General features: G+C 41.4%; 3 protein-coding genes across 6 annotated transcripts; 1 reads left to right on the top strand and 2 right to left on the bottom strand.

Annotated features, from left to right (window-relative positions):
- Positions 1-197: 197 nt before the first annotated feature.
- Positions 198-2,202, top strand: LOC120450585 (T-cell immunomodulatory protein). The gene is made up of 2 exons (XM_044006247.1): positions 198-485; positions 552-2,202. The coding sequence occupies exons 1-2, from the start codon at positions 293-295 to the stop codon at positions 2,150-2,152; spliced, it is 1,794 nt and encodes a 597-aa protein (XP_043862182.1). The 5' UTR covers positions 198-292; the 3' UTR covers positions 2,153-2,202.
- LOC120450584 (protein argonaute-2) lies at positions 2,181-8,352 on the bottom strand. Of its 3 annotated transcripts, XM_039633705.2 has the most exons (9): positions 8,059-8,348; positions 7,869-7,997; positions 6,003-6,104; positions 5,194-5,762; positions 4,935-5,023; positions 4,270-4,879; positions 3,079-4,092; positions 2,626-2,996; positions 2,181-2,561 (listed from the first exon to the last, which is right to left on the bottom strand). In XM_039633705.2, exons 1-9 carry the CDS (start codon positions 8,072-8,074, stop codon positions 2,471-2,473), a joined length of 2,991 nt encoding a protein of 996 aa, XP_039489639.1. In that variant the 5' UTR covers positions 8,075-8,348; the 3' UTR covers positions 2,181-2,470. The 3 variants fall into 3 exon arrangements, with proteins under 3 accessions (XP_039489639.1, XP_039489637.1, XP_039489638.1); XM_039633703.2 differs by having other exon boundaries at positions 5,194-6,104; positions 8,059-8,352; XM_039633704.2 differs by lacking the exons at positions 7,869-7,997; positions 8,059-8,348 and adding an exon at positions 6,160-6,184 and having other exon boundaries at positions 5,194-6,104.
- A 265-nt stretch (positions 8,353-8,617) lies between these two features.
- LOC120448838 (cyclic AMP response element-binding protein A) lies at positions 8,618-27,331 on the bottom strand. 2 transcript variants are annotated; one of them, XM_039631039.2, is made up of 6 exons: positions 26,245-27,331; positions 13,777-13,987; positions 11,835-12,331; positions 11,271-11,720; positions 10,871-11,014; positions 8,618-10,755 (listed from the first exon to the last, which is right to left on the bottom strand). In XM_039631039.2, the coding sequence occupies exons 1-6, from the start codon at positions 26,296-26,298 to the stop codon at positions 10,561-10,563; spliced, it is 1,551 nt and encodes a 516-aa protein (XP_039486973.1). In that variant the 5' UTR covers positions 26,299-27,331; the 3' UTR covers positions 8,618-10,560. The 2 variants fall into 2 exon arrangements, with proteins under 2 accessions (XP_039486973.1, XP_039486974.1); XM_039631040.1 differs by lacking the exons at positions 13,777-13,987; positions 26,245-27,331 and adding an exon at positions 12,416-12,515.
- Between the last annotated feature and the right edge of the window lie 553 nt (positions 27,332-27,884).

The raw sequence follows: 27,884 nt of genomic DNA, 5'->3' as shown, positions 1-27,884 counted from the left end.
ATGATATATAATAAATAAATTTTATAGATTTAAAGGGATGACAAATAATCAATACTTTGTTTTCATATTTTTTTGAACAAAAATCTTTTGAAATAAGCAATCTCTTGAAACGCAGTGGAAATACATTTGAAGCCAATCGATTGCTGTGCGGCGCGGCAGTGGAAACGCAGTAAACAAACTATCGCTCGCCCATCTGATTCACTATTGATTTTCTACAATAACAAAGCAGCGTAAAGTAGACAAAAATAACGCAATTTGGAAAATACAAAACTGGGAAATTCTGAAATTCGGAATGACGAGATGCACCCTGGTACTGGGTCTCCTGCTGGCCCTGGGCAACCTAACTCACGCCAGTGATATCACGGATAAAGTGTTCGCAGACATTAAAGAGGGCATTGTGGCAGCTTTCGGGGATTTCGATTCCGACGAACTCACGGATGTCTTTGTGATTCGCGATGAGATGAGGACATTGCAGATACTCTTTGGTATGTTATCTAAGCTGGCAAGATCCATTTCCAAAGTAATTGTCTGTAATTGTCTGTTTTACATAGGGCACTACACGGAGCCTCTGCTGAAACTGGGGCCCTACTGCCAGTACGGAGATAAGACCATTGTGAGTGTTATACCCGGGGACTTCGATGGCGACGCCCTAATGGACGTGCTGGTTAACCTGAAGGGCAAGGACAAGGACACCTACGAGGTGCACATAAACTGGGGCAATACCACCGAACTGAAGTGCTCCAAGGAGTCACTCTTCACCAGCAAAGGAGAGGTAATGGCCCTGGATTTTAACCGCGACATGATTATCGATTTATACGGCCTCGACACTGCGGGAGAGCGCACATTCTGGATATTCAACAGCAGTAGACTTCCGCCGGAGCCTATACACCAGGCGGAGCCCACGGAAATCAAGGGAAACTCGTTGAGCATCCCAAATGCAAATGCCTATCTGGATCTGAACGGGGACTTCTTGGCCGATCTGTTCTTGCAGACGGAAGGCTCCTACGAAATATGGCACGGCATCAACGAGCGAGACAAGCAGGAGAATTTCAGCTACCAATACCAAATTAAGTTCCAGCCGATCGGAGGCAATGACTACCACATCGGTCAGGCTGTGTTCATGGACTTCGAGCTGAAGGGCGTGCAAAATATTGTGGTTCCCTTTTGCATCTTTTCCAATTGCCGGAACTCCTCAATCATGGTGCACGATGGCACCGATTTTCGAAATCTCCTCGTAAACTTCCACGACCCACAGGGCATAACCTGGGCCTTTGTGCCGCCCGTGTCAGATGATGTTTACCTGCGAACCATTACGGCAAGGAGTGGGGACTTCAACCTTGATGGATACCCTGATCTTCTGGTTACTTTGCAGCCTCTGAACGTGGGTAAGCCAGTGATGCAAACGTTCTTGCTGGAGAATGTGCCTTGCACAACGTGTAATAAGCCGCTGAAGCGCACTTTCGAGGTGCGTTGGAACGCCCTTTCTCCAATGGGCAACAACACGGTGGCAGGCGCATTCTACGACTTTTACCAGGACGGTGTGCTCGATGTGATTCTTATTCGAAAAGATGCAAAGGGCAAATACCAGCCACTTGCTTTCCGGAACACGCTTGACTATGACGCGAACTTTGTGAAGGTTATTGTGCTGACTGGTTTAGATAACAAGCAGAACCCGGAACGACGCACTCCTTTGGGCAGGAAAAAGCGCACCTATGGCACCAATCTGCCAGGACCCCGCATCACCTATACTACAACTACTCAGGATGGGGATCAGCAGTGCGGCAGCAGTGTTCAACTTCCGCAGGCCTCGTACTTTGCTCTGCAACTGCCGTATACGTGCTTTGGTTTGGGTCGAACCCCAAATTTTGTTGATCAATTGACGGTAGGATTGGGCAGCAAGTTACGCAACTGGACGCAACTTATACCGAATTCTCAAATCATTGTGGTTCCAAAACCCCTAAATGAACCGTCACACTGGAAGGCTCAGCTCTTTGTCACGCCTAGCAAATTGATCCTCATGAGCGTCGTGGCCCTGGGTGGTACCTGCCTGGTCATCGTCTTTATCATCCTTGTGCTGTACATCAAGGAAAAGCGCGAGGATAAACAGGAGCGTTTGCAGGAGTCCCACAGATTCCATTTCGATGCAATGTAAAGTCGCCCATTAAATGTAAATTACCTAATTAACTCTTTTGATTCAACCAACTTAGTTGAACTTTATATTTTATTATTATTTAAAGTTGATTAATATGCCCAAAAGAAAGGAGAGCCCCTCTTGACTCCATTATGAGCTTTCCCAACTTATTGAGGTTTTAAAATACCACAAACAAATTGATACAAATGTAGGCGCTATTTGAAATCTAAGCTCATAACGCAATCAAAAGAGATTCTCCTTCACATCATATATATTTGTATTATGGTTTAAGAAATGTGATAATAAAAAAACAACAAAAGGAAAAGAAGATGAAAATGCTCAGACAAAGTACATTGGGTTTGTCTTCATGAATTCGGGAACAATCGTGCGCTTTGCGTACTCCTTCTTCAAATCCAGGAACCTAGTCGAGCTGGAACATTTAAAAAACGAATTGAGCTCAAAGTACGGGTATCAGCAAACATAATTATAATTACCCTGTGAGATAAACGCGGCCGCGTGCGGCTACCAAATGGGCTAAGTAAGCGGGAGCCGGATACGAGACCGAGCGATTGCAACGAGGGAACATGTGGCACAGGTTGTAGGTCAACTGCTGCAACAGGTCGATGTCCAGATTGCCTGTGTTCTCAATCACATTGTAGCGTGTTGGCTTGGCCGTGCCCTGGATAGACTGGTGGCTGACCATGAAGAACTGCATCTCGTTGGGATGCACAATGGTGCGATCGACCACGGTTCCGGGGTCCACGTTGTTGAACTTGTTGTACTGCGAAGGCTCGCCGTTGGGAAAGAAGCGAGTGTGATGACGCTTCACCACAATCACACAGCAAAGTTTTGGTTTAATACCCACCTTTAAATTGATATATATCATAACAATTAACTCATATTTAGTACCTTCTCATGTTAAATAGCGAGGGAATTTAAAAATTTACCTTGGCACAGGCCTGAATAATACCCCTCAGTTCTTCGTTTTTGATCTTCGGAAACTGGCCATCGCTTACGCCATCTCGGTAATAGAGGATATGCTCAGGGTAGGCCTTGCGGTACTGATGATATACGCGCAAGTGCTCCAACGTTATCGCGTACATGTCCTCGATCTCCTCCAGAGTTCCTCGCTGCAAACGATATTGCATGTTATAAGCGGCTCCGTAGGGATCGTGTGAGGCTGCTACGCCGACCACACTGGGAATCTCGCGCTGATCCGGAGAGGGATGGGTCACATCAGCGCCCATGTACATGGCGTTCTTTAGCATCGGCAGTCGAGGATCATCCTTGATCTTGTGGTTGATGCCATTCAGCTTGGAATTGACCTTAAGTAGAATATTTCCAATCGTCTGGGGATTGAGCTTTCGGTCAAAGGTGTACTGCTTAATGCACTGCGTCAAAATTCCATGTTGCAGCTCGGCCTTCTGCTTAATTATGTCATAAGAAGATCCAGACTGAGGAATAATCACAAATGCCAGATCGTGCTGGCTGCGCTTTAGATCCGCGAAAACATCGTCTAGGCTGCGATCGTCCGAGAATGTCCTAATTTCCGCCTTAGACTCCAAGCTTATGTTGACTGACTTGCTTTGGCCCAACACGTTTCGTTCAAAATCAGCCACCTGGTTGAAGTGTATTTTGCGACCATACTTCGGATCAAAATACAGGATCGCCCACTTGTGCGCCTTGGGCTTGGGCTCCAGAAACTTCATGTTGTCCATGCGCCACGATCCGTTTCTCACCCCACAGTACCTGTTACCTTGATATTCCACCTGCGGTGGATTTAGGGTGCGGGTGCTCACCATAATGAAATCGTTGGCAATGCGTATGCCAAAGCGACTGATGGTCGGATCCAGGTTGTGCTCGAAGAATTTCAGCAAGTTCATAATCTTGCCCTTTCGCACATTCGTCGATGTGGCTGCAAACTTTATCATATTGGCCACCTGAGTGGCTCCATCCTTGCGCTGTGAAAAGAATATTATAACATTAATAATTTATTTAAAAGTTATCGGTTCGAATTTGTAGGCTCATTTCATTGCATAAAGCCAAGGGGTTGTCAATAACAAAGGTATATGTTATGACGATATAGCTGAGATCATAGGACCTTAAAATAAAGATAAAAGTTAACTTTGTCAACTCACGTTTAGGGCCTGACCTTCCTCGATGGCGCATAGCTCGATGGGCAGCAGAATATGTTTCGTCGCAGGTCCGACATGCAGGCAATGAAGTTGGGGAAACTTCAAGTTGTAGTTGCGACTCTGGAAGTAGGCCGCAATTGTGACCTTCTTGCCGTCGCTTTCAAAGGTCTCACTGCTGGCCGGGCCACTCGAAAGTCCATTTACTTTGTATACCCTTGGAGCGCTAGCAAAGGACTGAGGAGGTGTGTAAACCACATTGATGCCTCTGAGGAACGGCTCAAGGAAGCGTCGTGAATTTTGCAAGTTGGTTTGGTTGTTGATTTTAGCCTTTAAGCCATATCGCTCCAAATATTCGATCATCGACATGGCAATCGGAAAGGATTTGTGCGATATATCTACATTTAGAAATGGCTTATCGCCCAACATAAAAGCCTGATAAAGACCGACCAGGGCCTCGTATCCATCATCCAGTTCGAAACGTTGACCAGGCTCTGACATCTTAAAGAAGGAACGTCCGGCACGAATGGCTTTGTTGTGGCACGGTGAAGCCAACACAACCTCTATGCACTGCATGGCTCGCATTGGTTTATCGAAAATTCGGTCTTTCATATAGCTGCAAAAGGGCGCGTTAAAAATGTTATTTTATGATAAACACAATTTTTGTTTACGTAGTTAACGACTTCAGATCAATACTCGAATCATTGGTCTCCTTAATTTCTATTGTGTAGCGCAAAGTGCGACCATTACGATCTGTCACCTAAGAAATAAGCAACGATGAGCAAATTATTAAAAAAAAATAACTATTATATTAACGTTAAATAAATTGAACCGATTCTTTATACATTTAAAAATGGTATTACTCTTAGTTGGACATAACTCAATAAAAATGTTATTACTCATAGTTGTACATAATTTCTTGCAACTTACAGTCACTTCCGGGTTTTGGGACTTCACAGGCAGCTTATCTACCGAGTAGCAAGAGGCTTTGCCATCAAAGGCGACTACTGCACCGCCCAATTGATTCATGCGAAATTGCTCGAATGCATGCCTGTAAAACTTTTTGGGACGCTCTGGCATGATCCGCACATCGTAGTGATATGCCACAGGCGGCATCTTAGACATATCAATGTCCAGGTAGTTGACTCCTACTTGGCCGGGTTTGCCGATTGTACCGCGCTTGATGCTCCCCGCTGGCTGAGGCGGTAATGCGACAGCCTGCTGTTGCTGAGGTGGTCCACGAGATTGGTATTGGTCCTGGCTCTGAGCACCATGTTGTTGTGCAGGTGGGCGCTGCTGGTAGCCACCTTGTTGTCCTTGTCCTTGCTGTGCAGGTGGACGCTGCTGGTAGCCACCTTGTTGCCCTTGTCCTTGTTGTCCAGGAGGACGCTGCTGGTAGCCACCTTGTTGCCCTTGTCCTTGTTGTCCAGGAGGACGCTGCTGGTAGCCACCTTGTTGTCCTTGTCCTTGCTTTGCAGGTGGACGCTGCTGGTAGCCACCTTGTTGCCCTTGTCCTTGTTGTCCAGGAGGACGCTGCTGGTAGCCACCTTGTTGCCCTTGTCCTTGTTGTGCAGGTGGACGCTGCTGGTAGCCACCTTGTTGCCCTTGTCCTTGTTGTGCAGGAGGACGCTGCTGGTAGCCACCTTGTTGCCCTTGTCCTTGTTGTCCAGGAGGACGCTGCTGGTAGCCACCTTGTTGTCCTTGTCCTTGCTTTGCAGGTGGACGCTGCTGGTAGCCACCTTGTTGTCCTTGTCCTTGCCAACCTTGTGCTCCCTGTCGCTGTCCTTGGCCTTGCCACCCTGAGCTTGTGGGTTGCGGCCTTGCCGCCTGTTGTCCCGAAGCTGGATTTAAAAATCGAGTAGGATATTAAAATTCTTTTTTTTTTTTGTTATTTACTTCGGGTCATTAATTATACGCTTTATGTGGCCGATGAGTGAAAATAATTACGAAACGACACGTCAGTTTTCTTTAGTTGCCTCCTTTTTTTCAAATACATGTATACAAACGACTACTCTGATGTAATTTTCAGAAAATAAATATTTTATAAAAGCACAATAATTTTCAGAAAATAAATATTTTATAAAAGCACAATAAAAATAATTGGCATTGTTCAAGTTTCAAAAAAAGTGCACGCAAACTTTTCGATTTGAATTTGCCAACGCAAAATTATTTCTTTTTGAATTCGGGTTAATTGCCATTTATTTACTTGGGACCTACTTTAAACAACTTTGATTTGGATGCCTCTACTTCGGCATTTTTATACCCCTTACTACTAGAGTAAAAGAGTATTCTAGATTTTTTTAACTATATAAAATATATATATTCTTGATCAGGATCAATAGACGAGTCGATCTGGCCATGTCCGTCTGTCTGTCCGTCCGTATGAACACTGAGATCTCAGGAGCTATAAAAGCTAGAAAGTTGAGATTAAGCATACAGACTCCAGAGACATAGACGCAGCGCAAGTTTATTGACCCATGTTGCCACGCCCACACTAACGCCCACAAACCGCAGAAAACTGCAACGACCATACTTTTTAAAATTGTATTTATATTTTTGTATTAGTCTTGTAAATTTCTATCGATTTGCCAAAAAAACTTTTTGCCGCCTACAAAGCGCCAAAAACTGTCAGTGTTGAAGACTCTCCTTCGCACTTCCACTAGCTGAGTAACGGGTATCAGATAGTCGGGGAACTCGACTATAGCGTTCTCTCTTGTTTTCTATTGGTTTTGTAAATTTCTACCGATTTAAAAAATTTTTTGCCAAGCCCACTCTATTGCCCAAAAACCGCCCCAAACTGCCACGCTTACAGTTTAGAAACGTGTGTTGAAACTTTTTCAGTTTCGAATATTTCTTTTAAATTTCTATGGATATGCTTTAACAATGTTGGCCACGTCACTCTAACGCCCACAAGCCAATAGCCCCACTGCTTTTGTCGCTTTTTTAAAGTTAATTTTTATATATACATACATATCTCTATATATACATATATGTATATCTTTTTTATGTGGTTTAGGTGACATCCGTAAATGTCGTGGAATTATTTGGCCACCCTCGTGATCGTGGAAATTGCCAAGGTCTCAAAGAGAAAGGTGTTTAGAGAAATAGGAGCGTTATATCTTGTTTTAAAACAGTAATTTATCAATTATAATTTTTTTAACTATAATATCATTTATTGAATGCAATGATTGTTGGCCTCTTTGTGCTGCTATTAGCAGGTGCTGCTAGAAAATAGCTATATACATATGTATGTATGTACATACATAGATAAGCAAATGCCTGCACATTTAGTTTTTGTTAAATAATGTTTTCGTTCCTCTAATTATGTTTATTGAATGTGTTAATAATCCAAGCTAAAATACTACGTTAAAATTGTTCCTGTTATTTCTTGGTTTAGCAGCAATACCGACATAAACTTTCATTTGCCACTGTATGTGAGTTCACACCCGTTGAATTTCATCATGGGTGCATTGAATTCGGTGATTCCCCGGTAATTGGAAAACTTCTGGAGCATTCCATTGCCCGCCCTCAACACCAGTGCATATACATGCATGTGTTGTGTGTGCCAGTTTTTGCCTACGCTGTCAAGATCACTTTGCACTAACCTTGTTGTTGTTGTTGCTGTTGCTGCGGTTGTTGTTGCTGTTGCTGCTGTGGTTGTTGCTGTGGTTGTTGTTGCTGCTGCTGCTGTGTTGGTGCAGTTGCGTCGCTCGGTTTTCCTTCCGCCTTGTATTCTGAGGTTGTAATAAGAAATTGTCATATGCTAAATACTTTTTCTGCATTCGGACAACTCACTGTTCTTCTTTCCCATTATTAAATTTTGATTATATACTTTAAAAAAATTCACGGATTAATTTGCGTTGTTGCAGTTTAATAGGGTCTCACTTAGTGATGGTGGGCCAGGAGGCTGGGCGTAGGGATGTGAAAAATATATAAGAATATCAATGGATCGATAGTTTTTGACTTATTTTCACATCCCTAGCTGAGCGTTTCTGGTTGTCGGTTATCGATAGTCAGATAGTGAATAGGCGCCCAATTCAAGTTGTTGAGCTGGACTATTTCTGGGAATTTTTTGTTTTAATTGTTTTATAACTTGAAAATTCATTGTTCCTATAACACCATTTTAAAATGTCAGATTATCACTTTCCGCCTACTTATTTTTTATGTCGGTAATGAGTAAGTAACAAAATGTTCCATAAATAATTTTACTAGATTTATTTACCTTTTATTTGGAAGAAAAAACTTCTGAAAAATGTTATTTTTTCTATTCCGAACTATAAATTAAAAATAATAATACATTCCTGAAAAAAAGATTGTTGTTTCTTAATCATAAATAAAAGTCAAAAATTCCTGCTGTTTGTATGGTTGTATGAATTTTATTTGGAATTGCACTTTTACTTTTGCCAAATTACAGCAACCAATCATAAAAGTTTTACAATTTTTTTGGATGTATTTTCTTGTTTTGTTTTTTTTTTCCATTTTCAACGTTAAACATACAATATATGCGTTTAAAATGCTATAGCCAAAAAATAGTAAATAGTCGTTCATTATTCATACGTGTATATATAAATATATCATAATGCATTTTTCATGTTGTCTTCAATTTGTTTGTTTAACGGTTTTTAAATAAAATTTTTTGTCATTGCACGAGCGTTTCGTTTTTCAACTTCGATTTCTGGTTTTCGTATTTTAACTAAATATCTTTCTTTTAAAAATTTTCTAACAATTGCACAACTTCGCCCGCTTGATTTATACACACATGCACAGACATACATAAAAATAGCTAAATTATATGTTATAGATATTATCGATTTGATAGGAAATCAACGGGTTACGCTTAAAATTTCCGTTAAGTAATTTTGTGTATATAAATTCAACTAATAAAAACTAGAATGACTCATTCAGAACGCTGCAAAAAGAATACAAAAATATCTGTATAAATATGTATGCCAAAAAATTGCACTAAAACGTAAAACACAAATTGTAAACATAATAAACAAAATAATTGCTGCGAAATTTGATTAAATTGGGTTATACACTGTAAATATCCCTTCGGTCAGTGCAGCGCCGTCTTATAATATAAAACTTAACAAACAATAATTCATTTTCATAATTGGCTCGGAAATTGTTTTAAATTGGCCAGGCAACGCGGCAGGTGGAGAACGGAACCGAATTGGGGATACGGATACAGATACGGATATGGATACGGATATGGATACGGATGCAGATACGGATACGGATACCCATTATAAATTCGTATGCTTTCCATCTATTGAAACTCCAACTTGACGGCCGCTGGCAAACAGATGATGAAGAGAAACTTAAATGCTGCATATAGACATAGTTCGTTACATAATCCTCCTACATAGCTACATTATGGAATTGTTTAGGTATTTTATATCGTCGTCAGCTTTCGTTATTCGTTTTGAGAAATATCGTTTAAAGGAACAAGAGTCATGCCAAAGACAGCACAGAGATTGAGCTCCGGGAGTCTTTCGTTAATTCATTCATTCAATCATTATTAAAACATAATGTACATGTCGCCTCCAACTGTCGGCTCAACTCCAATCTGGATTTCATATACAATCAGAGCCTATTTGCTATCGGCTTTCTTTCTATCTTTCTTGCATTATTTTTTTGTTGTCGTTAACTTTTTCATTACTTTGCTGTTTTTTTACGTTTTTGTTTTTGGTCTGTTGATTTCGTTTAATTACAATATTATTTAGCTTCTCTTTAGACGCTTTCTGGATTGGCTTCTGCATTTGAGCTTCTCGTTATTGTAATTGTAACTTTAATTTTAATTGTAATTGTGGTTGTTGCTGCAGCTGGTCATTTGCCTAAGCTAGATCAAGTTTATATAACAGGAATGCATGACTAATATACATAGCTTTATAATATAGGTCCTACAAGTAGCTAGGATTACATACACATTAATTATACGGTATTAGTTATGGGCATTCAGGCATCTGGGCACTGTGGAATATTTATTATGGGGGTGCGGTGGAGCAGGAGTGAGGGGAATGTTTTACCGCTTTGTGCTATCCAAAAGCCGAACAAAAAATCCATCAAAGTTTCCTCGTCGCATAAATTCTTCAAAAACTCCCAGACCGATTAAATCGAAACAAAAAACTAATCTGAACTGAATCGAACTGAACTGAGCTAAACTGAACTGTACTGAACTGAACTGACATACACATAATAGATCTACAATATAAAACTCGGGAAGGCGGGCAAACAAGAAACGATTCCGGCTACAGAAGCCCCTGGATATCGAGGGGTCCATGGGAATCCGGGTGTTTAGGACTTTTTCACATTGTGCTTGCTAACTAGGGCCTGCAGTTTGTGCAGCTGACTAAGTAGATTGGCATTGGTCTCCTCCAGCCCCTCCAGGCGCTTCTTGTAGTCGTGGTTTTCGGTGACCAGAATCTCGACGCGCCTCTCCAGCTGGTCCATGTACTCCTTCTTCTTGCGCCGGCTTTCCTGAGCAGAGATCTGTAAAGTTATGCAAACAGAAAATTAAATACGATTCTTTTTCGCCGGTTGTAAACGATGAAGCTGCAAGGCGTAGAACTGCCGCTGCATCGTTTGCATGGTAGTGTGCACCTACTTTATTCTTGATTTTGCGTCGAATCTTCTTCAGCGATTTCTCCTCGGCTTTGGTTAGGGGAAGCTTCTGCGGTATCGGATAGCCTTCGGCCAGCAAAGTGCGTTTCTCCTCCTCCGTTAGCAACAGCGTCCCAGTGGAGCCCTTCTGCAAAATTCAAACAAGTGTGCAAAGAGTTAGTGAGTGACAAATGTTTTGCTAAATCACCGCAATTACGAGCTCGAATTCGTCATGGTTTTGGAAAGAAATTTTACTTCCTATGAGTAATTTTTGCTCTTTGCTACTAGTTAAAGTCTTATCGTCATTTAAAGTTTGGACTCTCAGTTTAACTATGATAACCAACCGATCTCGATCTTCATGTAGCCAAAACTATTCCTAAAGTAATTGCAAAGAAAAAACTTACCGGCTGCGAGCTGATCAGCGGCGTGTGGATTGGCTGCCGTGTCGTGGTGGCCGTTGAGCTGGAACTGGAGCCGGATGCAGATGTGGATCCGGAGGACGAGCGCGTGATGCTGGCGGCGGTGCGGCTTACCCTTACGGATGACTCGCCGGCGGCTGGATTGGCCACGGAGATGGAAACGGTAGCGTTGGGCGACAGGGGCGCAAACAGGTGTTCCGGACTCAAGTTACCTTCGGAATCGTCGCTGGGCAGGGAGGATGGTGGCGTCAGCGGAATTCCATAGCCGTGGGCATGCGATTTGCCCGAGCTATTGCTGGTGCTCTGTTTCTCGCTCTTGATCTCCACCTTGGCCATCAGCAGATTGTCCTGGCCAAGGATTTGCTGCTGGCGTTGCTGGGACTTTATGAGGCTGCTGGTGCTGTTGCTGCAGGCGGTCAGGAGGAGGCCACCGTGCTGCAAGAGAAACACCAGACAGGACATTTTAGAAATATTTCACATAAAATCATATATGTATATAGTGCAGATAAACATTTCGCACTGAGTCCCAGTTGTGCTGTGTGAACTCACCGTTGGCTCGAATAGCATTTCCGACTGCAGGTGGGCCAGGTTAAGGCTGAGCTGGTGCTGCGAGCTGCTCGCTTGAGAAGTGGGACTGGCGGGGCAGCTGGAGTCCGGCGACATGGGCTCATCCTTGATGGCCGACTCGTCGATCTCGATGTCGGAGCAAATGTCCGGCGACATGCTGCCTTCCCGCAACGACGACACCGAGGAGCTGCAGTCGTTGTCGTACAGGTGCTGAGGTAGTTGAAAGTGCTCCAGATTGGCCACCACCACGTGGCTCGAGCCGGATCCGTGGTGTGGCTGGTGCGCCTGCAGGCTGTGCAGGCCGGAGGATCGTGTTAGATCCGCGACGGAGGTGTTTAGGGCGGGATTGCTGCTCAGCCGGCTGATGGGCGTGGCGTGCGTGGGCGGTACGTGGAAGGTGAGGCACTTGGGATCGATAGTCACGCGCCCATTGGTCGCCGTCTTCGGTGAAATGGCGGGAAAGCACTCGTCGTCCATGTCTGGGGAAGCAAATAGATGAGATGTCAGTCAAAAAGAAGTTTAAAACGATTTTAAATTATAAGAACTTATGGGACACGTCATACCATAATAACAGCGACCACACTGCGTATGAGTGATCACAAAATTAAAGGTGCATTCATAAAATATCTCAAACTGTTTTCTTTCCATTTCATTATAACCAAACTTTTGCTTATAAAATACAACATGATTTAATATCTTTTGCTATCATAAATATAGTTGCTTTGGCTTGCGTCAGTTTAAATCGGTTTCAGTGGGACTCAGTTAATTGTTAATTTTCCCAAAAATAATTAGCTCACAGCCGTATTTGCTCCATCCCCTTTTTGTCCGCAGACAATAACCAAAATCAAATAGAGCAATATGTGGGTAAATATTTTGCCCAAATATTGTGGCTTCTAACCCACATTATTATGCAAGAATTGGGGCTCTTTAGACTGTAGCTAAACTGTAGTCTGTAACCGAGCAAACACCGTATCACTTTCCTTTGCCAGAGCACGCGTCAATTGGCCGAGTTGCACTTGTGTTTGCCTTTCATATTCTGTTGTTTCAGTTTTTTATATTTTTCTGGCAAAACTTTGGCCCCCGCCTACACGTCCGTAAAACTGCTCCAACACAACTACGAAAGATTTCGTTTTATTTTATTTACACAGTTGTACAGTCGTACAGTTTCCATAAAATTACAAATAATAACAACTCGAAAAAAAGAGAAGCCCAGAACTCAGGCAGGGTAATTATACACAGTTTGCCGTCATACATACGAACAACTGATATCGCGTCAAAGTACAAAACTTCATGCACGAGTACTGCGTTAAATTGCTAAATGCTACCGCGACACTAGAAACAGAACAGAGCGGATCTGAAACTGTTTTTCAACTGTTATTCTTGTCAGCGTTGTTTTCACTGTGTACATGGCCCAAATTAACCAACTGCCAACTGTGTTGGGATTGCTATTCGGGGCTTACAGACAGACCCCGTCCAAAAACCCAGAGTTAGTGGGTCTGCGTCTAGATGCAATTGCCCGAGTTATCGGTGATCGCTCTATTTCAATCAGCAATCGTTCGAGTTGCATAGTTTCACCTTGATGTGCATTCTAACATATGCATTGTGATGCACTAATTCTTTAATATTTTCCATTGTCCATAAACCATTAATATTACATATAATTAGAGAAGATAGTACAGTCATTTAATTCCCTTTAAGGGTCTCTATGGATATTTATTAAGAGCTGCAATGGCAATTTTCGACAATCGATTTGTGTAATTACGACCCTGCTACAGTAATCTGTTCCTAACCTTGACTTCCGTTCCCCCAAATGATCTGTATGATTTTGATGATTTAAGATTATAAGAACACGTGATGGTGATATATGTATAAAGAAGCCCTTGTCAGAAAGAATATATTTACATAGATGTCCTAAGGTACTCACCCTCGATCTTGGCCTGGAGGCTTTTTGGTGAATCGGGCAGGGAGTCAACGTCGCTGCTGAGGCTGTAGGAGTGCTCCGTCTTGATCGGCTGTGTGCCATTGAGCAGGGCATCCGAGATGAGCTTGTCGTTGAGTATGACGGTGGGATCTTTGACGTCCCGATCGAACAGCCAGTCGTGCATATCGTGATCGGGGCTGATTTTCAAGGATTCCTGTAACGGTGGAAAATGGGAACAACAAAAAAAAGGTTGGCAATTAGTTAATGTACAAAAGTCATTCATAGTCGTGCTGCACAGCGATAGCACGCTTATATAATTAAAACACAAAAACTGAATGCGAAAAACAAAGGTACATCTGCTCTACCTAGCTAACTACATATATACGACCTATGGCACACCCAAAACGCAACGCGGCCACTCGGGCCATGCAGATAGCTCGAAAAATGAAGTATATTGTATATAAATACTGATTTCATTTGATTTGATTTTAGAAGTACATGTATGCATATATGTATATGTATGGACGTACATATAGCGCAGATCTCGAACGGCCCCTGCATATGGTGGCTATGCAATATATTTTTGTTGTCAATCTTATCAGAAGACATTTTACCATCGACCACGCTCGCCGATTCGGACGTTTGTACCCTTGAAATCATTTTTGTTGGGCCGGACAATCAGTAGAGGGAACGAACCATTTTGAAGTTATCAATCGTTAAGTCATTATTTTTGGGGACCCGCAAATCAGTGGTGGGAATTTTTCTAGCCTAGGTGGGGTACCAGGTAATGGCTTCTAGGTTGGGTGATGGGACTCGAACTTTATGGGGCTGCGGTAAAATGAATGCTTGGCTGGCTTAAAGAAATTGTAATTCAGCACAAACTTAATTTTTTTTAGCCCCGGTAACAGGTAGTTTGGTATAAAAAAAACGATCTTTTGGTTCCAAACCAAAGAGATGCATTTATACGGTAGAAAAAAGGAAGCTCCAAAAGATATTTAAACAAGAGAACGCTATAGTCGAGTTCCCCGACTATCTGATACCCGTTACTCAGCTAGTGAAGGAGAAGGAGATCTAAACACAATTTTGGCGTTTGTAGCGTTATAGTGGCGTGCAGAAAGTTTTTGGCAAATCGATAGAAATTACAAGACAATATAAAAATGAAAAAATATCAAAACATTTTCAAAAGTGGGCGTGGCAGCTTGGCGGTTTGGGCGTTAGAGTGGGCGTGGCAAAAAGTTTTTTGCAAATCGATAAAAATTACAAGACTAATACAAAATGAAAAATTCAAAACAATTTTCAAAGTGTGGGTGGCAGCTTTGGCGGTTTGTGGCGTTAGAGTGGCGTGGCAAAATTTTTTTTGACAAATCGATAGAATTTACAACACAATACAAAATGAAAAATATCAAAACATTTTCAAAAGTGTGGCGTGCAGTTTTGGCGGTTTGTGGCGTTAGAGTGGCGTGCAGCATGATTCGACAAACTTGCGCTGCGTCTATGTCCTGGAGTCTGTATGCTTATCTTCTAGCTTTTGTAGTTCCTGAGATCTCGACGTTCATACGGAAGAGACAGACGGACAGACGACAGACAGACGGACGGACAGACGACATGCCAGATCGACTCGCTACTGATCTGATCAAGAATATATACTTATATGGTCGGAAACGCTTCTTCTCCTGTTACATACTTTTCAACGAATCTAGTATACCCTTTTACTCTACGAGTAACGGGTATAAAAACGTCTAACAAAAGATTAAAAAAACATTATCTAAAAGTACTATGTTTATTTTGCACAGAAATTCCAAACGAAATTAAGGAGTTATGGTAGAAATAGGATTAATGGTTATTTTCCAGAAGGACCCATCAAAAGTATTCAACGGTCATTGCCACTGGTTCCATTAGAGTCGTCAATCGAGTTTTGGGGCAAGTTGTTGGCAAATGGTTGGCACAAATTTAAATTAAAAGTCGCGTGGAGCGAAGTGTGCAAGAGTGTAATTAATTATAATGAAGAGGGCCGGTGCTAAGTGCTTTCGATGCTGAGATGAGCGCAAAACCAACCTTGCAAATCACTCACAATCAGAGTGCAGCACAAATAAGTCAAACGAGTTGGTCGTGTGTTCTATTCTATTTGCCGCCAAAAAACCGAAGATCCGAATGGGGAATGGTGAAAACAAACAGCTCCAGAACATATCTACTATATACATATGTATTTATTTTGAAGCTAAAGTCCGCCCGATGATGTAATCCCGAATGTGCCAGATCTTCGGACTGGATTCGCTTAATTGCCGCCCGCAATCTACGGCAATAAATTGCTGACCCATTTGGAGGTGGCATTTTGTGGCAAATATGCACATGGGTAAAACTACTTACATATGTACACATCAGAGTGACTGACTGTCTGTCTGTCTCTATGTCTGTCTGCGATAAAGAAGTGCATGTAATTACGCTTTAAAAACACATTTGTATGTAAAATCCCAGCCGAGCCCCACCTCACCAAAGTTCACATTCTAAGCCAAGCCAAGTGGAATCCAGTTTTGGCCATAAAAAAAGGGAACGTCGCCGTCGTACGTAAAGATACATACGTACGCATGTATGTAGGCAGTTACGATTCTTCCCGGTTCTTTGTGGGTCTTTGGCTAATCGAATTCTTCGGGTTCCTTCACGAAATCCACCGAACAAGGCACACACCGTGAGTCCACACATTGATTATCGTTTGCACACGTGCATTTGAAAGAATTTGTAATGATTATGCGGCACTCGCAATTTCGAACGAGGGTGGTCAACTGGGTTTTATCAAGGCAAAAGTGGCAAGATCAGCCTGTTTCTTGTCGAGAAATTCCAGATCATATTTAACCTTAACCTTATCTTAAGGATGACACTAAAATCAGCTTAATCGAAAATGTATGAATATTATATTGGAAAGCATAATAATTCGAGTTCATACATCTTCAGTAAACAAATTTTTTTTTCCAAGGTGTATAAAAATATAGTCACATAGAATTCATAATAAATTCCAGCAGTGAGCTGAGGATCTCTATATTTTCTATTATTGCACATTACCTAACATTTAATAAATTTAATTTTTCATGTAGCTCCCAAATCACGTATAGTCTCCAAAAATACAGCAGCCCCCTAATGTGTTAAACTCGATTGTAAAAAGGTAAATGGGAATTTTTAGCAAATGCAAGACTTTATGTTTTTCGCAAAAGCCAATAGTAATTACACACGAATTTGACATTTAGTATTGTAGCACTGTAAATTCAAAGTAAAACAGATAATTGCCAAGTAGCAGCAGTATTAGCTGATGTACCTATTTCAACTTAACAACTGTAAGCCATAAATTAGCGCTGTCGTTTACGTATTTATTCGTAATTACAAGTTTTAATGCCCTTTGAGGTATTTTCTTTAATATTTTATGGTAAAGTGTTAATAACGTATTCAGTAATTAACCAAAAAATGGCAAAGGGCCAAAGAAAGTGCCGAAATAGTCGAAGTTTCTCTTCCCTTCTCACCAAAAACCACAGTCGATGCTCACTGTAATTCGTACATTCTGAAAGCCAACGAAAGTATGGAATAACCGAGAATTAATGATCTGCCCATTATGCTAATACTCGTGGGCCGTCCCTCGCATTTTTTTATATTTCATTGGGCAGTGCATTAAAACACAAATACACAAGTGCTTTCTCCGCATTTTAGCCGTCGCCGCGCATCGGGCCAAGAATCGGCAAGCAGTATGGTTTACAGTATACAGTATAATGCTTAAAAGCACCGAGAAGCGTAAATAAAATGTGAGTGTGCGTGCCCAGTGTGTGGTATGTGTGTGCGGTGTGTGTGTGTGTGTTTATGATGAGTTCAACGAACCTTGGGAATTGTTGAGAATTAGCAATTCTTGAAAAATGCTACCAAAACGGGCAACACAGATACACACCAACACGTACTTCCATTCGAACATACAGATACAGAATACAGATGCCCAGGCAGTCGTACAAATACAAATATATCTATGTAAGTATGTAAGTATGTCTGTCTGTCTGTCTGTATACAAATATGTATGTTGCCGTTGATGAAAGAAAGAAGAAAGCCAGGAGAAAAACACAACGGAAAAAGACGGCAAAAATGCTCGCAGGCATTTGCTACCTCTTTTGTTAGCGACTGCGGATCAGGTGGGGGCATCGTGTTCCGGGGGTGGGGTAATACACTGAGGGAAAACGCACACTGCGTTTTGCAATGGTCATCCTCGTATCTTATCTTTAGCCATGCCTATTTGGTCCGACTTCATAACTTATGAGGACAAAGCAGACCCCAATATCATAGTGCTAAGATAAGTTTTGTTTATTTTCCATTCTATTTATGTCAATTTGATCGCAAATCTTATCAGTTTCAAACTAAAATCCAAATCCAGAGCATTATTATATGGAAAGCCCCAAACGAAGATCGTTTAGTGTGCCACAACGACCTTGGCAGAGAAATTTGTTAATCACAACGTAAATATTGGCTTTGCTGCCTAATAGTTCAATAACTTCAGTGATGTGGGTGATGGGATTAACTAGTATTTATTATTTGTTTGTATTTTAGTGTTCCCATTTATGAACCAGCTAAAATTATATTTGATGCCTTTTCCATTGAAATATTACAATTGATAGAAATTGATAGTAGCTACATAAAAATGATGTAAAAGTTGTATATACAAGTGCTAGGTAAGGATTTCATATAAACGATCTGTGATATTCCGATCTATTATTATGCAATCCTATAGCTGGTTCAGCAATTTTTGAAATATTTCTCATGGTGCACCTGTAGCACCGTTTGTTGAACGTTCCAGGTGGGTTTCTGCCTCCGTGCCACCTCCGTACCGCCACTTCTCCGATTTGTGTGTTCCAATGAAAGCGCGGCACCGCCGGTGAAATGGCTAAGGGCGCCTTCTCAAGTGGAAAGCGGTGTGGTGTGGCATGTGGTGTGTGGTGTGTGGTGCGATGCTCGACTTGGAGCTCGAGTTGGAGCTCAAGCTGGAGCTGAAGATGGAGCTGGAGTGGCTCTTGGGCCACAAAAACCGCTTGAATGCGGCTAAGCTCGACTTGACTTGACTTGGCCGGGCAATCGATTCGATTGCCTAACCAACGGCGGAGGAGCCTGTGTGAAATGCAGTCATTTGACCCCATTTCATTGGCGATTCACAGAGGAAAACCTGTTGCTTCGCTCGAGTGTCACGTGCAGAGAATTGTTCTGCCTCGCACTCCCCACGTCACTCGTCACTTGGGAGCCCAATCAAGCAGGCACTTTGGAAACGATTAAGGTGGAATAAAATCGAAATAGCCGCCGGAGGGGTTATCTTTATCTTACGGCATTAAATTAGCATACACACACTACACACACACATGGGTGTTGGTGTTGTTGCCGGGTCCCCCGGTTTTTTGGTTTACCCATTATACAATCTTATTCAAATTTCCAGTCTTCGGCTCGGTCTTCTGCTTCCCGAAAAAAATGCCAAGAAAGGGTGAAAAAAAAGAGCCACAAACATACAATTTCATAAAAATAATTAAACTGGTTATAGTTTGGCTTGGTTTCTCCTCTTTCTTCTTTCTCTTTACCTCTGTATTTTCATTGGGCTTTACTTTTGCCTTTTCTGCCTCTTTTGTCTATACTTTTTTTCGATTTTGCTTTTTTTTTCGCTTGCTCCACAATTTGGATTGATTAAATAATGTTGCAGCAAGCGAAAACCTTTCACATTTATAAAACTGCAGCCGTGTGCGTGCGGATCATTATGTATGTATCGCCTTTTCTTTGTGTTGTGCACAGCATTTTTAGCCGAGTCTTTATTTCTTTCCAATTTTTATGCCCAGGCTGCATCATTCGGCGCTGGAGTGTTGGTAAAGTGAAAGGTGCTCCCACAATTCAAAAACAGCAGAAACCAAAAACAAAATAAAAAGCGAAAAAAATAAAACACAAAAACACGGATACCGAACTGCCTTTTAACTTGAAAAATTGCTACGGTTTCGTTTTTCGTGAGCGTGGTAAATGGTAATGGGGCTACGATGTAAATGGCCATCGTCAAATGCCTCCGCTTTTGCCTTGTAAAGAAAGTGCGAATTGGCCAGAAATTCCGCCCAAGAATCCGACTTCAAATCGGCTAAATCAGAACGCGCAATGAACTCACACATTACGTATCCGCCATGTTGCAGCCTCCAAGGCAAAGTAAGAGTGTCTCTCAGACTTCCATGACGTAGTGGTGGTTATAAATATAGCCTAATATGTATATAAATAGCTGGTGAAAGGGAGAATAGGGTGGGTGGGGGTTCATTGCGGGCTTAGCTTATCACCACCATATGTTTGTGCGCTTTTTTTGCGAGGAAAGTACGTAAGCAGCACGTCTGACGTACACATGAACAATTTGCCAAACGGAAATCACTGTGAAAGTAGCCAAAAAATTTAGTAAAATTTATATGGGGGCAGAGGAGGTTGAAACTCCTACAATCTTCGGGTATCCTGAATCCCCAGAGATCGTTTATCTCTGATTTAGTGGGTGCTCAACAGAGAGCCACCAAGTCTCAGCCTTCGAGACCGTCTAATGCCTTTCACAAAATCGCCGAAGAGCGTCGAATAGCTAAAATCATACATCTGCATATATGCAAAGCAGACATAACCAATTTGGCAATGCGCGGATGAGTCAGAGAGCTGGGCGACCTTATTGGAGAGCCCATAATGAATTCACTTTCAAGGCTTCTCGCAAAGATAATGCATGAATGTTGAAAAATGTGCCTGTCGCCGGGTAATTACTGAATTCTAGGCCCTAACTTATGGCTCTCTAATGGATTTCGGTGTAGTGAAGATTTGGGTTTCTGATGAATTCGATTAGTGCACTTAATTGGGATTTGCCATAAGTATCATGTTACGCCATTTGGCTTTTATATTTATTTATTTTATTAGATTTGAAATTTGCTAAGCATCTTTAATATTTAGTGAAAATACACTTTATGACGAGTAATTCCCGTTTCTGGTTTCTTCATCGTAGAAATGCTCTTAAATGTGTGGCAGAGACCATCAGCTCTAAAAACTCTCCCTTAACTTACCAAAGGAACTTTAAGGTCCATATGGTTACTAGAATTGCAGAATATTCAGTAGAAGAAACTCTGCCCTGGCAAATGATAGAGCTAATTTAAAGGTTCATATTAGTTATGAATATAGCAAGGGATTTTATGAAATTAGGAGCAGAATATGTAATATTTCATAGATCTAAAAATATATTTTTATGATTCATTTAAGTCTTACTGTAACAGACCTATCACGTTCCGAATTCTACCGAATTTCTGTCAGCAATTAAACTATAATCTTAAGTGCTCAAAGCTACAGTGATTATCACTTACTCGCCTGGTGCCAGATAAAATGTCCTATCAAAGGGTGGTCCTTTGGAACCCCGCTTCCTAAGGACTTCTTAAATGCTACTTCCAGTGCTTCTCCGCCCACAAGAAGCAACCTACTGTTGCTTCCTTGTTGCCTGTTGCCTGCTGCCTGCTGTTACACTTATCGTCGTGTGGCACTTCATTGGCACTGGCAATATGTTGCAACGCCCACGCCCAGTTGGGGCACTTGGCCCCCCAGACCCTGCCCCCGATGAGGGAGACGCTGTAACATATTGTAAGTTGCGAGCGAGCGGGTCCATGAATAATTCACGCTCTTCGGGGCTTTGGCCAGAAGTCAACTCCTTCGACATCCTGACATTGACGTCAACAAAACAAAGCGCAAACAGCTGGCCAAATGGCCCAAAGGCCGCCCACTCTTGTGGCCAAAAGAGAGAGGCGCTGCCACAAGTAGAAAACCCGGTCGAAAAGAGCAAGCTAAGAGAGGGTTTTCCGCGTGGACTTTCCACTATGGCTATTGCCGCGCATCCTGCAACGCGCAGCGCGTGTAAATCCGCATGAATGGCCGACATGAATGGGAAACTATATATACATATATATCTATCTATATCTATATCTACAGAGAGAGAGAGAGAAAGAGAGAGTGGAGCCAGTGAGACTGGCGCACATGTAAGCCAATACTATGTGTGTGGGGGCACAAATTTAATTATGCGCGCTTTTTTTCTGCTTCGGTTTTCTGCTCTTTCGCTGGCTCGCCATATGTTTGGACTTTTGGCATAGAAATTGTGTCGCTGGAGCGAGCTAAATTTGCAATAGCCGTCGCTGGGTTTCTTTGCATTCGCTTTGTGCTTTAACCTGTTTTGCAGATTGCAACGCTCCGGCTCATTGGAAATGTCAAAGTTAAGCAATACACAATACGTACACCGTACGTATGTATATACATACAACGCGGCGTATACGCGATATACGAGATATACAGACGAGTGATAGACCATATTGAAAGTATCGTGCTTAGCTCGAACTAGTTATTCAAATATGCTCCCGAGAGTCAAGACACTAAGCTCTCCAAGCTAACAAAATGCCGACACAGCCTGTTGCCAAGCACGTTTTTGTGATTTCCGTTTCTTGACGCTGGTGGAGTTGGTAGTATTCTAGTGTGCATTTTAAGTAGCGGGCCTTGCATTGGGCCGTTAGAAAATCTCTGTCTAACCTCAACGAAATGCACATTTGCATTCGACGGCAACCAGCCAGGCAACAGGCCATATACGTATATAGACCATAAAGGGTATCGAATTGGGCGAAAAGAAATTGCTAATACCATTATGCATGCCCCACGCCCCCGCCCCAACACCTTTTTATATTTTGCTTATATAAGCGAAAGTTGGCCCACAAAAAAGAATAGCTCTAGAAATGTCAGAAATATATATTTGTTGGCTTGCTTGTATCTCAATGGAAGTGGCAAAAAGTTGCTGACTTCTGGGCTTCTTGTTAATGCTGCAGTTTTTCCCTGCTTCGTTCTTTAACTCTTAACCTCTCGCTTTTCGATTTGGCCAACATAATAATTTAGGAAAGTCGCTTTTCGGTTTTCGACTTCGGTCAGCATTCTTCTCTGAAGGCGAATGCAATTTATTTTGCTCAAGGCAATCTTTTCCGGCAGTCTGCTCTTTCGACTGCGGAGCTTCTTTTTCGAGGCTAGCTGTGAGACGATCTTGAAGACTTTTGGTTGAAAACACAGCTTTGTTTTCGCTTTCTTTCGAGGCACAACCCTTTCGCATACTACCCTATATAAAAGAGCAAAAATCTACTTGGCTATTGAGAAGATAAGCTCATTTCTAAATCCGCATTAATTAGGCATTCTGTTTCCATGTGCTGCTCTTATCAACAAAATGTGAAAATTTCAGCAGTAATTTTAGCGTTCAACAGAAATAATTTATATTGTATTTTCTTATCAAGGCTGGACCAGGGACCAGAATCGAAAGTCGTTAAGCTGAAACATTGATATTTATATTTGCACTGGAAATTGTTTGTTTGCCCCGTAAACTGTATTCCTCGTAAATTGAATAACCAGTTAGTCAGAGATCATCGTAAATACGGTTGTTGTTGGTTTTTCCACCGCTCGATTAATCGATTTTCCCAGAATTCCCCCGATCGCGAATTTATATGTACGTATGTTTTTCTAGAGTCAACTCTTCATTTCTCATTGCTCCCAACTGATACTGATAGGCAGGGGAACCACTGCAAGATCTCTGAATGAAAAGGTGGGGGATTTCTTGATAACACCGATCGGAATCTCGGCAATGCGGGGCACGTGACATTATCGCAGCTCTCTCTCTCTCTTTGAAGACTAAAGCTAAACCCTACTGGGACTTTCCAGTTTGTGGCCTTTTTGAAGCCCCTTGCCAATTTAATAAAATTGATTATCGACCCGTCAAGTCATTATTTTTGGCTTTTTGTTTTGGTTTACCAAGGAACAAAAAATCCCATGGCATCATAATTATTATTTTTTTATATTTTTGTCAACCGTTTAAGTGGGAAATGGTGCGCTAAGGCTAATCAAAATTGGGCATTTCAAGCCTTATCTGGGCTCAAGTTTACTTTTTTTGTTTTTTCTTTATTTTTTGGTTACAAAATACGGTGAGATAAGATTGTTGATATGCTTGAAGAGACTTCAGAATGATAGTTTATATTATTAAAATAATGCCAAAATAGGAAAACAAAAGGTTTAGATGGGATCTTTCATGGAATTTCAGCTATCTAGCTCTGGATGATTAGCTGTATCTTACCTCGATCTTGATCTTACTTCCGAGGCGTTTCGAGGGTATTAGGACGGCGACTTCGCACAGAAACCGATAATTTCTTGTTATGGGCACACACAGGCATTTGAGATACTTATGAGGTAATTGAGCGCACGCCCCGGGTACGGGTACATTGTACCGCTTACGGCGGGAAAATACAAAATGCAATGCAACAAAACCAATAAAAACTGCACGCGCATTTTCCCGGGCAATGGGCCTATTTCTGTCCCTCCGGCTACATTGTCTACAAGTCGAGTAGTCGCCGGCGCGCATTCATTATCTCCCAATAGTAATGACACTGACGAGCCATACTCTATTTGACTAGCTGCGAAGTGCAGCCGCAGCAGCAACAGCCGCAGCAGGCGAAAAAAAGTCATTACTTTGCATTTAGACCAGCTGATAGCAGCCTCTTATCAACTCCACATGTGTCCTCCGCCCAAGCCGTAATAGATTCTTTTCTTTTGTGCTCGCCCAGCAGAGCTTCCTCTACACAGAAAGCAATAGTTGGGCGCGGAAATCTATGGAAAAATAGTGGGAGTCGAACTCGGACTCTCGTTAACTGCAATAACCAAACAGTTGACCATATTGATTTTTCAGCTTAAAGAAAGCAGAAAAGACAAATTTACGAACTATGAACTTGAAAAATTCATATCAACTTAACAGTGGATTATCATCAAAATTAAGTGAAAATATAATTTAGAAAAATGTAATAGTGAAGCGCACCTTTTCTCAGAACCGTTTCTCACAATTAAGAACTCATCGTTATTAAATCAAACTGATACAATTGTAAGCATCTACCTAATTTGATTTTGATCTGTTTTTTACGGTGTACAACAGCATGAACAAGTGAAACGGACGGACTTGGGCTGGATGGACGGGCGGACGACATGTATTCATTACTGTTTCCGCAGCGATAAGCAATAGACGACGGCATCTCCATCTACGAGTACTATGAGTACTCCGCAAATGAAGCTCAACCCGGCACTTTTAGTCATTTCATTATATGGAAACAATTCACGATTGCCGAACGAGAAGTTCGAGTTGCGGGGTGATAGTGGGCGGAACTATGAGCACAAAACAACCGAAACAGAAATCGCTCGCTAATGATACATTTCTTTTAATTTCTTGGAAAACTTCAATTATCATTATCGCGCGACACAAAACAACTTTGTAGGACAGCGAAAATTCTAAGTTATGAACAGAAATGTTTCCTGAATGCCACATATAGTCGCTGTTGCTTATCAAAAACCATGTAAAATGATATATTCGAACACAAAAAGTCACTAAAATTGTCTTTTCTCTCAAAACGGGCACGTAACTGCCAAGATAAAGAGCCTTGAAAGCTGCCTTTCCTTTCGGCACTAGACCGTTTTTTTTTTTGATTCGGGCGTATCGTATCTATTTGGCAAAGTTTTTTTCTGTTGAGTAATGCTATTGGGTTCGGCAATCCAAGAACGTCCTCCACGAAAATAAAACCAAAACTGTGATTCTGGGTGTGTTGTATATTACGGTGTCTGATGTCTGGAAGCCGGGCAGTTCGATTAGATTTTGGTTTCTTTTTTCACCATACATACATAGTGTATATTGTATAGTATGGCTCTGTTTTACATTCGAATTTTGGTGGTGCGGTGAGCGGACATTTTTATGAGGTGGCTTGGGACAGGTTTGATCATAGGCCAGTTTGTCGGCGATCGGTATGCTCTTAGGTGATCGCATACATATGAATGCAAACCACTTAATATGCAGAGAAGGTAAAGAAAACTGGCTAAATTCCGTGGGACCCTGAGATCGAAATTAGTTTCTTTATTTTCATTTTCCTTTCCTCAAATCGATCATCATACTTAGAATTCAGCTCATGAATAAGTTCACGTTTTTCTCCCCAAACCGATAAGCTTAATGTGGGTCATTAAAATGTTTTCTTTAGATTTTTAAATGCAATTTCGTTTCGTGGAAGCACGACTCTTACATGACTTAATAATCGTATGGAAGATGTCTCTCTAGTCAAAGATCGAAGTTCAAGGAGTTCACCAAGTTGGGTGAATTAGTTTGGGGCATTGCCACATAAAATTAAGTGTGCTATTATATATAAGAGCTACCTATGTATATACATTTGTATATCTCGGACAGTTTCTTATCGTTTCGTTCGAGTTGGCGGCTTTAACTTTCACATATAGCCCATATCAAGCATACCTGCTGTAATAAAAGCTCTCAAGTATCAATGGTTCTGTTCTGACTGATATAATAATGGGGTACAAGTTGCTTTTCGCGTTTTTTGTGTTTTTCGTGTTTTTTGTGTGCTCTAAAGTGGTAATTTAAACACTTACCGGATCTAAGTCGGAGTCCCATATATCTTTGAGGTCGCCATCGTAGAATTCCATGGTTCTTTGGGGTTGGCGCTCTTCAGATGCGCTCTAAGAACTCTTTTAGTTGGTTTTGCGGTTCGGGGATGGTATGGTATGGTATGGTATGGGGTTTGGTTTGGTTTGGTTTAATTCGGTTCCACTCGGTTGCAGTCACACAAATTTTTCTACTTTAACCCACTTAAGAACTGTCTTCTTATAACTTTTTAGTTTATGGTATTATACTATTATATTCATATGATTTTGCTGACTGAAAGGTGGCTCTTTCTCCGCTCTTTCTCTTTCTTTTTGCTTTTTTGCTTTTTGCTTTATACTTTATCTTCTTTATTCCTCGTGCTCTCTTCTACCTCTCTTTCTCTTTGATTTTTTACTTTACTTTTTTCCGAACGAACAGTTCTGGGTGATGACTGTTGGTTGCTTCTGTATAACACTTATTAAGGGGAAACCTGTTGCTTCCAGAGAATGTTTTCACTTGACATTGTTATAGTCTGCGTGTGTGTGTGTGACTTTTGCGTTTGTGTGTGTACACCGGGCATTCATTCGTATTGGTTGTGGTATTTGGGGTGTATCTGTGTACGGATCTAACTTGGTTTACAACTGTCGGCTGGATTTAACTTGTTGCATGCGCTTTTCTCGTCGGATTATATTTGGCGTTAACATTAATTGAATTATTAACTTTTTTCCCGATTCGGAAACGAAACACTCGATTTTCATAGAAAATAGTTATTATATGTATATAAGTTTAGATTCAACGTTAATAACCATATAATTTTAGTTTATTTGACTTTTCATTCGCTGTACTGTGTTTTGGACTCGATTACGATTTCAATTGATTTAATTGAATTTTTTTTGTGTGTTTTGTGTGTGGATGGGGCAGTAAACCGCTTTGAAAATGGCTTTGCTCGGCCCGTGTATAATAGCATTTAATATGTGTAGTTAATATCGTTAACTTTAGCAATAATATTTGTATGTTTGGATGTATGGGATGGTAGCACACAATTAGAATAAACTGTCCGTAGTGCGACTGCAGCCAAAAACGGTACTAAACTAAATGTCGGTGAAATTCTTGTGAATGCGAACGAACGAATCGAAACGTCAGCCCTCTGCCGGCTTCGCTGTCGCTGCTCTGCTGCTCTCTTTTACTCTACAACGCGCTGTCTCTCTTCCGCACGTATAGCGCTCTCCCTCTCTCTGTCTCCCTCTCTCTGCGTTTGCAATGCCGGCAATTTCAGAATTTCAGATAGGAAAGCTCGAACTGAAGATACTTTTTTAAATTATTTATTAAATACATTTTTAAAAAAAAGTAAGTCTGATTATGTTTTCTTGATGTTTTCTCATTTAGAATAAAAGAGCAAAATTATACAATACCCGATATCCATAAGATTTTCTTGAATGCCAAACAGGACTTGTATTATTGCCTCAAAATAAATAGTAATATCCTGTGTTAATAGTGATATTGATTCGTTAATCTATGCGAAACGTTTGGGGTTGTTGCATTTGGTTCCCAAAGGTCAACTAATCGCATACCTCATGTTACATTTGCTATAGTTTAATTGAATTTATTGACTCCTTAACATGTTTGGGGTAGTTGTAACTGAAGTCTT

The sequence above is a fragment of the Drosophila santomea genome, chromosome 3L, assembly GCF_016746245.2.
Source record: "Drosophila santomea strain STO CAGO 1482 chromosome 3L, Prin_Dsan_1.1, whole genome shotgun sequence".
Lineage (NCBI taxonomy): Eukaryota > Metazoa > Arthropoda > Insecta > Diptera > Drosophilidae > Drosophila > Drosophila santomea.
Note: the sequence above shows the minus strand (reverse complement) of the source record. Positions and strands in the feature narration are given on the sequence as shown.

Bases quoted from the DNA above. Each gene is read 5' to 3' on its own strand.
- LOC120450585 (XM_044006247.1), top strand. From the start codon at position 293: ATGACGAGATGCACCCTGGTACTGGGTCTCCTGCTGGCCCTGGGCAAC. The intron at 486-551 runs GTATGTTATCTA...TGTTTTACATAG, and splicing joins GACATTGCAGATACTCTTTG to GGCACTACACGGAGCCTCTG.
- LOC120450584 (XM_039633703.2), bottom strand. The intron at 4,880-4,934 runs GTAAACAAAAAT...GCCCTTTTGCAG, and splicing joins GATCTGAAGTCGTTAACTAC to CTATATGAAAGACCGAATTT. The intron at 2,562-2,625 runs GTAATTATAATT...TAAATGTTCCAG, and splicing joins GGCCGCGTTTATCTCACAGG to CTCGACTAGGTTCCTGGATT.
- LOC120448838 (XM_039631039.2), bottom strand. From the start codon at position 26,298: ATGGAATTCTACGATGGCGACCTCAAAGATATATGGGACTCCGACTTA. The intron at 13,988-26,244 runs GTAAGTGTTTAA...CCACCGTTACAG, and splicing joins GGGACTCCGACTTAGATCCG to GAATCCTTGAAAATCAGCCC. The intron at 11,721-11,834 runs GTGAGTTCACAC...TTTCTCTTGCAG, and splicing joins AAATGCTATTCGAGCCAACG to CACGGTGGCCTCCTCCTGAC.